The sequence below is a fragment of the Musca vetustissima genome, unplaced genomic scaffold (genome assembly GCF_032173495.1).
Source record: "Musca vetustissima isolate MV318-11 ecotype Yass unplaced genomic scaffold, APGP_CSIRO_Mvet_v1 utg361554, whole genome shotgun sequence".
In the NCBI taxonomy this organism is placed as follows: Eukaryota; Metazoa; Arthropoda; class Insecta; order Diptera; family Muscidae; genus Musca; species Musca vetustissima.
Window position 1 is genome coordinate 1 of NW_026880601.1, and position 12,078 is coordinate 12,078.

General features: G+C 34.0%; 1 protein-coding gene across 1 annotated transcript; it reads right to left on the reverse strand.

Annotated features, from left to right (window-relative positions):
- Positions 1 to 4,880: 4,880 nt before the first annotated feature.
- LOC133326291 (myosin regulatory light chain 12A-like) lies at positions 4,881 to 11,599 on the reverse strand. Its single transcript, XM_061534966.1, has 5 exons — positions 11,558 to 11,599; positions 11,277 to 11,489; positions 11,103 to 11,222; positions 5,127 to 5,263; positions 4,881 to 5,071 (listed from the first exon to the last, which is right to left on the reverse strand). The coding sequence occupies exons 1-5, from the start codon at positions 11,597 to 11,599 to the stop codon at positions 4,882 to 4,884; spliced, it is 702 nt and encodes a 233-aa protein (XP_061390950.1). The 3' UTR covers position 4,881.
- Positions 11,600 to 12,078: the final 479 nt, after the last annotated feature.

Below are 12,078 nucleotides of genomic sequence, written 5' to 3' on the forward strand. Positions count from 1 at the left end.
GCCTAGAGTGCTTTATGCGAAGTTTTGTGAAAATTGGTCGAGAATTAGATATAGCTTCGTCCGATTTTATGTAAAGATTCACCAAAGTCCCTATAAATCTTTCGATTTGCACGAAATTTGGTATAGCATACTGGATTGAGCCTGGAATGATGTGTGCTGAGTTTCGTGAAAATCGGTTCAGATTAAGATATATATACTTCCGTCAGATTTAATGTAAATAATGTACCAAAGTTCTAATATTGCATAGATCGATTGATGTTAAGTAATAGACTCACCAAGGAACCAATATATGGTTAATAGGAACAAAACGTACTGAAATTAGTATAACCGAACCTGGGACAAGTTTCGTTGAAATCGGTTCATATTTGGATATAGATTCCACATATATTTTCGTCCGATTTTAAGTAAACGGTGCAAATGGTGTTTGTCAGATTGACATGAAATTTTGCACAACGTACAAAATTGAGCATAGAATAAGGTAGTTGCGTTTTCTAGAAGTGCAGACATAGCCCAACGCCCCAACATTTGTCCCATTGTAACAAACAAATGTCATGCTTATATATTGATCTACGTTGATTCATATTTAGATAAATATCACATATTTTAGTTCATCCAATTTCATGTTAATTGTCCTGTTTAATATACCCATAGTGGTGAAGGGTATCATATAGTCGGCCCGTCCGACTTTACTACTTTCCTTACTTGTTATTCTATGTTTTCTACTTCTTCGTTATGTTTTGTCTCGTTTCTCCTTATGTACTACGATTGTGCTTGTTGTTCGTATCAACGTTTGTTTGATATATGATAGTCGTCATTTATTTCGAAATAATTTGGAAAATACAAATGCGAAATTTGTAACTACATAGGTCGGTAAAACAAAGAATTACAAAACTAGTTACAATCGAGTGAGTGGAAAGTCCGTAGTTGTTAGCAACAGTAGTCAGTAGTCAAACACGAAATGAGGGGAGGGTGGAGAACGGAACCACAATGGTGGTTGTGGTGGTGTTTTTTTTTTTTCTTGGGAGAAATACATTTGTTGTTGCAAAGATAGCGCTAGAGAGAGGAAAAATAATCGCAAATAATGGTAAAGTAGAACGAAGTAAGAAAATAGTTTTGATACTAATGAAATGTTTACATTTTTTGAAGAAATAGTGACTTTCACATGATTTTAGGAATTGTAACTTGTATTCGAAGCAAGGTACAACATGGAAAAAATGAAATTATTAAAAAAAAAATTCAATAAAAAAGTTGTCTGTGTATAACGGAGAATTATATTGAAAAAATGTTTTAATAGAATAACTATTGTTAGAAAAGTTGATTGGGCCTACAAAATACTTAAAATTGAGCGGAACCTTTGCTTGAGGGATATGTCATATACGACGGTGCAGAACTCTTAATGCGAACACAAGCCAGTCACGGCTACTGTTCATAATTGTATCTAAGTAAATAATGATTTAAGTCTACTCTCAGAGAAGAGACATAACATGGGCTCCCTTACGCTAGTTCCAAGACATATATAGAGTAGCTTCGGGTAATGTGGACCACCATTTTCTTTTTTTGATGTTGTGGGCGTAACAACGGAAAAAATAAAAACAAATTGTTTTCACAACATGGTAGATTTGTTGGCTAATTATATTCCAGGTCAAAAATTATATATATTTGTCCATAAAAATGTTATTGCATTATATTTCAAAAAACTCTAAACTGCAAATAAAAATAACTTGGCGGGTAATGTGGACCAGTATGTGTGGGTAATGAGGATCAGTAAGTTAAAGGTAGGTTGTGGATTAATTGTGATAAATTTCAATTTATTGCACACTTGGGTAACAATGAATGCAGAAATATATGGGTCCATGTTTTGGCATAGCCCCCATTTAAGGGTACCACCCCATTTGCGGTATTTTGAAGGTCCTTGCTTCATTATCCTACCGAGGCACTTATAATTTCTGATATCGAGTTTTCAGAGGATAGAATACCTCCTCGTATATTAAATGCGCCCTTGTTTCGAACTCGTCCTCATGAAAATGTCCCACTTTTTTATAGTGGTCCACATTACCCGACATTGAACATTTTTATTTAAAAATAAATATCGGCTTCAAAAATGAATAAAAATTTTAAAATAACCGAAAGTAATTACAGATAAATGCGTATTTTTGTTAAAGAAAACAAGAAAACCACATAACCACTTTATATTCGAGAAAAACAAAATGTTCGACTATTTTACAAAATCGTTCGACTATTGTGCTAAAAAATTTTCAAACCACACTTTTACAATCAGAGCTACATTTTCACCTACTAAATTTTCAACATTGCAATTATTTATTAAAAACCAAGTTTGATGTTTGTTTTCACTAATTAGGAAAACATTTATCAAGGCGGCATTGGCATATTTCAAGCATTTTCTTAGATATGGGGGGTGGTCCACATTTGACGCATGGTCCACATTACCAGAAGTTACTCTAATGTCGATGATATCTGCCAAGATATTGCACATACAGTAATAATTAGAATACCTGGGTAGACCATCTCGCAATATTGGAATTAAACTAATGTTTATGTAGATATTTCCAGGGAAACGAAGCTTAAAATATGTGAAGTATGTACAAAATCGATTCAGCTATACGCTGTTTCGAACACGCAAAAGCATTCTGACCCAATATCATAAGTAACGTGTAGCGGTGGAACCTAACGAACCAGTGACCCATACCAACCCAAATTAAACATAGAAAATGGGATGCATTGGTCATAAGAAAAAAATTTCACAGCAAACCCAGAATAGCGCTTCGACAAAAAATAACCACAGAACTGATACATTATAACCTTACATCGGAAAAAGCAAGCCAAGCTCAACTAACCGATGCACACCATTTCAGGTAGAGAGGAAAAATCCTTATTTATTTGAAATCCGGAGACTTTGAGCTTTACACCAGTAACATTTTATATCATTGTGTTTTACGGTTTACAAGTGAAATGAGGTCAAATTCAAAAGTTCATTATTTTTATACCCTTCACAACTATGTTGTCAGAAATGGACCAAATATTTAATTTTTGTCGTTTTTCTGGTCGCTCCATAGACCGAATATCGCGAAATTTTACATGGAGAAGGGGATCGGGCCAAAGATTTAGCATGCCTATTTATTATATAGCGGGTCAAATGATCCCTGAATTTTGTATGAAAAATTACAAAATTTGTATTCTATGGCGTATATATTTACTCCTGAAGGACATAGACCTGATCGGATGTGGGAGTTAAACTTATATATTTATAGGTGCTTACGTATTCAGATATTATTAGTAATCCATTAACATTAGAGGGCAGAGATATAGCGCAGATCGCTTTAAAATTCTCCATGAGGTTCCAGTTATGGTCAAGGACAACGCCTATAATTTTTGGTGAATATCACAAAAAAATTTGGGATGAAGTGTACCTAAAACTTTTTTTTTGTTTTTTCGAGGCGATCTGTAGGTCACAAGCCGAACATAACAACAAAATCCACGGTGAAGGGAATCTGGTCAAGTAATTAGAAGGGATGCACTGAATATTGGGAATATTCGGAAAATTTGTCAGTGTAAGGAAGAGGTGCTGTTGATCTAATTGGCCAAGAGGGTGCAAATATCACGAAATATTTATTGCCTAGGCTCGAAATAAACATCCGCAGAAAGTTAGATTTCCGTGGTAGTTCTGTAGGGCATTGTATGGTCGGCCCCTTCCGACTATACTGATCCGCTCACTGGTTTTTAGTTTACTCATTTTAAATTCATTCATTACTATTGCCGACTTCTGAAACCTATATTTTCTCATTGTCCTTTTTGAAGCCTTCTCTATAGCACTTTAACTTTTTTGGTACAGTTGAATTTTTATTTGACTTACCTTCCAATAAATTTGTATGAACACTTAATATGGGCAGGATATTTAGCTGGAAATCGTGGCGAATGGAAATATTTCCAAATTTCCAGTGCCTTCGGCGATACATCCGGATTGGCGAAGAAATAGTAATCACAATATGTGCCGGGTATTAGGCGGCCATCATTTTTAAAGCGTTCTACAGCGGATGAAAATAAAAATAAAATCCAGGACAATTATAATCTACAAAATGTATAAAATAATGGCAAAAATTTATTTGTCCTACTTGCCTTTCTTTAAAAATCGATATTCAACGGTGACATTTAAATTCCAATTATCGATTTTCGCTGGCACCGTTTTTAAATCCTTGTCCTCCGTTGTTCTAGTTGTTGAAGTGGGTGACAAAGGTGTTGCTGACGAAGGCGTCACTGGCGGTGGTTTATTATTAAAACGTAAACGCAAAGCAAACACTTTGCCCGAACTATAAATAAATTGATGAGGTGATAAATCATGCGAATTCATGAGGGTCGTGGTGGTAGAAATGTTGGCAAACGATGTCACATTGCTGGGAAGGTGGCCAATATCGGATGCGCTAGAAGGACTGGACGTTGCAGTGACATTACTTAGCGTTAGTGACGTTGCTGGGGGGCTGTGTGTGGTGGTAATGCTGTTAGTGGTCACTGCCTCTTGATATGTGGCATTGGTGGCAGCAGTGCTGACCGTGCTAGTGTGGTTACAAATTATGTACTCAGGCTGTGTGGTATTCTCGACAACTGCTTCACGTAAATATGGAAAAATTTCAATGTAATCCAAACAGCTGCAAATACAAATCAAAATGAGATGGCAGAAAAAATCAAAGCACACACAATTTAGAACAAACGGAAACGGAAGCTATAAAAAGAACAAACAAATTGCATCACAAAAGCGATAAAGAAAAATCAAAATTTGTTGAACATAAAAATATATTTATTGATTTATTTGATTTTGTAAATATTACGTAATAAATAAAACATTAATTTTCTTTTTAATTTTTGTATTCAATTCTCGTCTCCTTCGGCCACATCTTTGCGTTTCCTTACACCACATAGCAAATGACAAAAGGCCGGATAATCAATCATTGGTGGATCTTCTAAATTCTTGGGTTTGGCCAATGGTGCATGTTTCAGGGCAGCTTTGGCCTCGGAATCGGATAGGCGATCTCCATAACTGGTCAGTTCCTCAAACATCCTGTAAAAAAAGGAATTTTGAATGTAATTGTTTGAGTACATTTGTTCAAACTTACCTCTTTTCTTCAATTTTACCGGTGCCATAAAGATCCCATTTACTCCAAGCCTCTAGTAGAACATCTTCTGGATCTAGCTCCACCGTACGGAAACTCATCAATTCGACAAAGGCATCTAAATTTAAGGGATCTTTGGCCTGAAAATGAAATATGTTGACATTATAAAATATACTAAATTGAATGTTACTTAGGAGAGATTGAAATATATTTTTAATATATAATTAAGATAAGTAGTATTTAGTTAACGGTTCGAGAAACTAAGGGCAAATATACGCACTAGAACTAGATTTAGATGATATATATATATATATATATATATATATTCCTCATTATATTTGACTGAAGATATGTCATTTCAAAAATGAATTGTAGCGAATTTTTCCATTGGTTCTTCATATACTAGCCAACGCTTTCATCTCCATTAGGTATTTTCCACATAAAGCATAAATATCTGTTTTTAGTGTGATATCAATGAAAATGAAAACATAAATATCTGAAGGGATTGGGGTAACCGATAAGCCTGTGAGATATAAAGAACTCGATCAATCGGGTCCAATCGGTCACGACGCTAAGTTCGACCGAGCCAAATATTTTGTACCATCCACTATGAGGTGGATATTTGAAACGTCTTAAAGTAGTTGTAACTTTTATTTATACCCTACACAACTATGTTGTCAGGGTATTATAGCTTTGTGCAGCCCCAAAAGTTTGTAACGCCGCGAAATATTGGTCCTAGACCCACCTTTAAGTATCCCGATCGTCATATCTCGACTAGCTGAGTCGATCTAGACATGTGTGTCCGTCCGTCCGTCTGTCCATTATAATTTGTAAACACGATACAGGCAACAGTTATGGACCAATTTTCACGAAATTTTGCATATAGGATGGGTTCTGGCCAATGAAGACCCCTATTGATTTTGGAAAGATCGGTTAATATTTAGGGGATGAAATGGACCAAATACTATTTTTTTTTTGGTTTTTCTGGTCGCTCCAGAGGCCGTAATAATGGCCCGAACTTCGTGAAATTTTGCATGGAGAAGCGGATCGGGCCAAAGAATAAGCATGCCTGTTTTGATAAAGATAGGTCAATATTTAGCGGGTCAAATGGACCCTGACTTTTGTGTGAAAAAGTACAAAATTTGTATTCTATAGCATATATATTTACCACTGAAGGGCATAGACCCGATAAGTTGATATTATATCCAAGAGGAGTGGTTGACCTTTAAATTAAGACCAATTATATTGTTGTATGTGCTCGGATGTGGGAGTTACAAGTAAATATTTACAGGTATTTCCGTATTTGTATATTATTTAGTAACCCATTATCACTCTAGAGAGCGGAACTATAACGCTGATCGCTTTGAAATGTTCCATGAGGTTCAGGTATGGTCAAGAACAACGCCTATCATTTTCGGTGATGATCTGATAATAATTTTGGAATGAAGTGGACCGAAAACTTAATTTTTTGTGTTATTTTCGAGTCGATCTATAGACCACAAATGAAAGCCGAACATCACAATGCAACCCACGGCGAAGGGAATCTGGACAATAGCTGTATTGAATACTCGTAATATTCGGAAAATATATCAGTTTGAGGAAGAGGTGCTGTTTACCTCTAATCGGGCAAGAGGGTGCAAATATCAGGAAATATTGCCCAGGCTCGGAATAAACATCCGCAGAAAATTTGAGTTCCGTGGTAGTTGTGTAGGGTATCGTATGGTCGGCCCCGTCCGACTATACTGCTCCGCTCACTGGTTTTTTATTTAAATGTTTGTCAGAAGAAAAATCAGATACCAAACCTCAGCTTGGAGAATTCTAGGTCCTAGCCATGAACATACGGAAAATGACGTGTGTCCTTTGTATGGGGCCTCTGTAGAGACATGGGCATACAAATGTTCTGTAAATAAGTTGTTTCAAGATCCTGGAATGGAAAATTATTATCTCATCGGTTGATAAAGTTGGGCTTTACATAATGATCGACCGATATTTAATATTTCTAGGAATACTTCTTTCGCAATTAGAATTCATAATATCAAATAAGATGCAACTCGGTTAAAAACCAATTCGGATATCCTTATAGAGATACCATTAAATGGGCTCGATATTGGTAGCTTTAAACGTAAAAACGTCATAAAGTTCGTCAGGGCCGAATTTTTTATACCCTCTACCATAAGGTAGACATTAAAGATAAATCTAATTTTTTGACACCCAATGTGAACCAAATTAGTCAATTCGGGTAAAAACGCTTCAAATAATAGGGGTACCGTCATATAACAAATTTGAATAATTGTTGGCAGAACGATTTTCTACCCCATGCGAATTCAAAATACTAAATTACAACCAATTTTGTTGAGAATCGTGTCCAAACATTCTAATAAATAACCAATATTGATAATTCCCAGTAGGAAGAGCTTTGTTACCCAATGATACCAACCCAAAATATCGAATTAAAACCAATTCGGTTGAAAAAACATTCGAGATGTTGCAAACTGAATGTCAAATTGAATATTGGGGAGATAGGCGCAACTTTGAACAGCGCACAGTGGGTTAGAATACCCTGTTTCCTTGGATTAATTAAAAAAATAAATTTTAAGTATCGTTAAAAATTTTTGCACACGGTTAAAGTATATAAAATTCTACATCACTTGTCGTTGAAATAAATGTCAAAAGTGGACTGGTGTTTTTGTAGTGAAACTTCAAAGTCAAACTTCATACACATTTTTGTGCCAAAAAAGGCTGAAAAAAGTGAAAACGTTCCCGTTGAAAATTTTATTTATTTTAAAAAGTATTGTAAAAGTTAAACATTTTTCAACGGAACCATGAAGTTTAGGTTATTTTGCAAATACTTCGTTAACATTTGAGTATGAAATTGTGTTTGGAAGTGATTAAAATTTAGTTATTTATATTGAAAATGCCAAAAAAATTAATATTTTTATATTTTAAATGGATAAATAGTTATTATTCGTCCACATTCGTGTCATAATTTTTGGTTTATTTTAAAGAGGACATAAATCTGTGTTATATTGCAAAATTTTACGCTGCCCTTTTGTGCCTTTTAGAAGCTATGCATTGTTTAATACAAGTGTTGCAGCAGTCAAATTAGCTAAAAGTCACATTGATCTCGTGGCTGGTGCTGTTGTTGAGTGTTGTGTCTTCTTGTTTTTCATGTTATTTTTTCTAATTATTTTATTGTTGTTATTTTTGTTTCTTTTAATAATATTCTTTGTTACAATAATATTTTGCTTTTGTTTATTTTAATAATATTCATTGTTTTGACAAATAGTGATTGTGTTGTGCAGTTTCAAGTAGTCGGGTAAAAGGGTTCTTTATTAGCATTTTTTATAGGTACAAGTTTGAACGTTATTTTTTATAATCGTCGAATCTTATGATGAATTCGAGCGCTCAAACAATGAATGACAAGATGACATTTTTAGCTAAAGAAATCAAAAAAACGCACCAAAACGCTAAAAAAAATCTGCCGAAATAACAAAAATAAATGTTAATTTAATAAAAATGCACGTGTCGGTTATAGCTGTATCCATGAGATTAATAATGAAAAATTTCAAATATATGCACACAATACAGGACGACTTTTTGTTGAAACATATCCTTGGTATAATATGCCTACCACTTTGCACAAGTTTTTTATTCACGGACCCGAAATTGTGTCAAATGCCCTTTTACATATTGAGCAATTATCAGAAGTTGGTGATGCTGCGGACAGAGATGGCCTGTCAGAAACAGTGACGTAAATGACATACATTTCCGACGTATAATACATACGTCAGAAACGTCGGAAACCCACTCAAAACCATTATGTTTTTTATAAAATAGCTATTTACATTTATCGATTTGGAAATAACGTATGCTTTACTCAAATTCATATCGAATATCAACATTTTTTTCTTAAAAAAAAATCAGAATTTTTATCAGTTCTAGTAAAGAATAGCCAGATATACAGTAAAAATAATATATGTTCTTGAAAATTACTGTATATGGTGATAATATTGAAATAAATGACGTTTACTGCATTTTATACAGATATATGACGTTTTCGACGTTTACACCTTTTTTGACAGTCGAAAACCTGAAAATTCGTCATACGGACCATCCCTGGCTGCGGATAATGACGATGTGGATGATTAACTTTAAGATGTATAAAATTCAATGTTTAAGTTATCATATTGTACTCCTTGCACAATATACCTACACTGATATTTGGCACTACTTAATAAAATTATACTCAAATATACTTAGAAAACATTTTTTTTAACTTATTTTAATGGTATTAACTGAAAAATAAAGAAAAATTATTCTAACATAGCTTCCCTGATTTGATCCAAGAAAACATGGTACTCTAACCCACTGTGCAGCGCTCATAAAATATCGGTTTAATATTTTTCCGTTTTCTAGCAGCATAAACAACTTTGACGAGCTTTTTCAGTTGACTGCAAAATGTAGATGAGTGAGCATATTTTCGCAGAGCCATTGTAAATTTTTAATTAGTTGGTTGTAAGGGCGCAGGAAGAATTCCGTCGTTCTTTAAACAAGTTTTTATACCCTTCACCACGCTGTAGTACAGGGTATCATGCCTTTGTGCATATGTTTGTAACAGGCAAAAGGAATCGAGATAGTCCCATGATTCCTTTTGAGAGTAGGCATAGAATCACTTTCTGAGTCGATTTATGCATGTTCGTCTGTCCGTCCATGTATTTTTGTGAACAAAGTACATGACGCTCTTATGATCCGATTTGGATGAAATTTGGTACAAGCCACTTTTTTGGTCCAAGGGCAAAGCCTATTGAAATTGTAGAAAATCGGTTCAGATTTGGACAAAATTTGGCATAGCGTACTGAATTATGTCCAGAATGAATTGTGTTAAGTTTCGTGAAAATCGGTTCAGATTTAGATACAGCTCCCATATTTTTTCGTCTGATTTAATATAAATGGTGCACCAAAGTCCCTATATATCATTAGATTTGCAAGAAATATATATTCTTCCGATTTTATGTAAAATGTGTACAAAAGTTCCTATACATCTTTCGATTTGAGCGAAATTTGGCATAGGGTACTGAATTAAGCCTAGAATGATGAATGTTAAGTTTCGTGAAAATCGGTTCAGAATTAGATATAGCTCCCATATATATCTTCCAATTTAATGTAAATTATGCACCAAACTCCTAAGTTTGTCCGATTAACACGAAATTTTGTACAACGTATCCTCTATCTTTATAGAGGAAACTATATCATTAACAAGCACATAAAATGTTTTTCTGTCTTTAAATTTGAAGTACAAGTTTTTAAAATTTTTCTCACAGTTTAAAAAGAGAGAAACATAAATTCGACGTAATTTAACAAATTTTAAAATATTGTCCATAAAGCAATCTAGTTATTTTTAGTAAAAACCCTCTTGAAGATTCCTAACAATTCCCCATCTAAAGCAGGCCTCTCTCTAAAGTCGATATTCTCCCAATAGAATCGTCTGGAGGACCTGCATATGAAATATATCTGATAGGCCTTTAGCAAGTCTTCTATTAGAAAAATATATTCTTATATAGACGATCTTCTGCCTATTGTCGATCTGCAAACGATGTTCTTATACGAGAAGACTTCTTGGAGGTATTCTGCTGCCTATAGAATAACTGTTTGTATTTTTCACTTGTAAAAGTCGACATGCAGAAATGATCTCCTAGATACTTCGCTTTCAGAAGTCGATAATTGGTCTCGTGACTATAGAACTACACTAGGTTTTTTTAAGGTCCTATCTACCTCTTTTACCATATTTGGCTTATTACGTGGTATAATTACAGAAATTTGCCAATTTTTGGTATGAAAATTTTAAGTACAAACAACGAAATTAGTTCTAATTTAATTTTCACAAATTTTAAATTCATTCCCGATTATTAATACTATTGAATCTGTCAAAATTATATTTCTATATTCTCCATTAAATTTAATTTTATAAAAAAAACTTACCTCTTTCAGCATTTCTTCCAACAACTCCTCACTAGATTCACAGCCCAAGGCACCAAATGTAAAACGTAAATCATCCTTTGATAACAAACCATCGCAATCGGTATCGAATAATAAGAATACCTGGAACATTTTTGTTTGTTTTAATAATATCCTTAAAATCCAACACGTATTTACTTCTTTTAATTCCGCCAATTTTCGTATATCTAAATCTCGTTCGGCATCAAAATCCTCCGGTGACAATTCCTCGGGTGGTCGATAGGGCCCAGCGCTAACTGGTATCTTTAGGGTGGGATTAAATATTTCATTAATAGCCTGCATGGCTTCAGATTCCGTTTCAATTGGCTGCGGTGTTGATGGTTTGCGGGCAGCAGCCACTTTTTGGCGGCGCTAAATTAAAGATATTCATTTTTTATTTCCTTGCAACTAATTTGAGTGATGGCGATAAATTCTCCTACCCTTTCCAAATCATCATAGGAAATTGCATGTTCACTGGTCATGTTGTTCGGTAACACTAAATTATTGGCACGTGAATGAATTTATAATTTTAAGGATAATTGAAAGGACTTTTTTATGATTTTGTTGTTCACAGGATATAACAATTTAAGGATAACAAAAACACTATTTTTTCTTGTTCACAGGATATTATTGTTTTAATGATAATGAAAGGACTTTTTAAATTTTTTCCACAAGATATAACAATTTAAGGATAATTAAAACTCTATTTTTTCTTGTTCACTGGATACAATAACTATGAGGATAATCAAAATTTAATTAATTTCACAGGAAACCGAACCGATTTGATTGCTTATCCTTTTGAGCGCTTGTAGGTACACTTCCGACCGAGTTCTAAAAATTAACTAAATTTTGTTCACAACAAATCGTCTTTTAATTCAGCAACAAATCGATCATGCAAGCAATCAAATTTATGATTTATTTCTTTTTTTTCCGAATTTCTGTTTACATTTTAAAATTGACA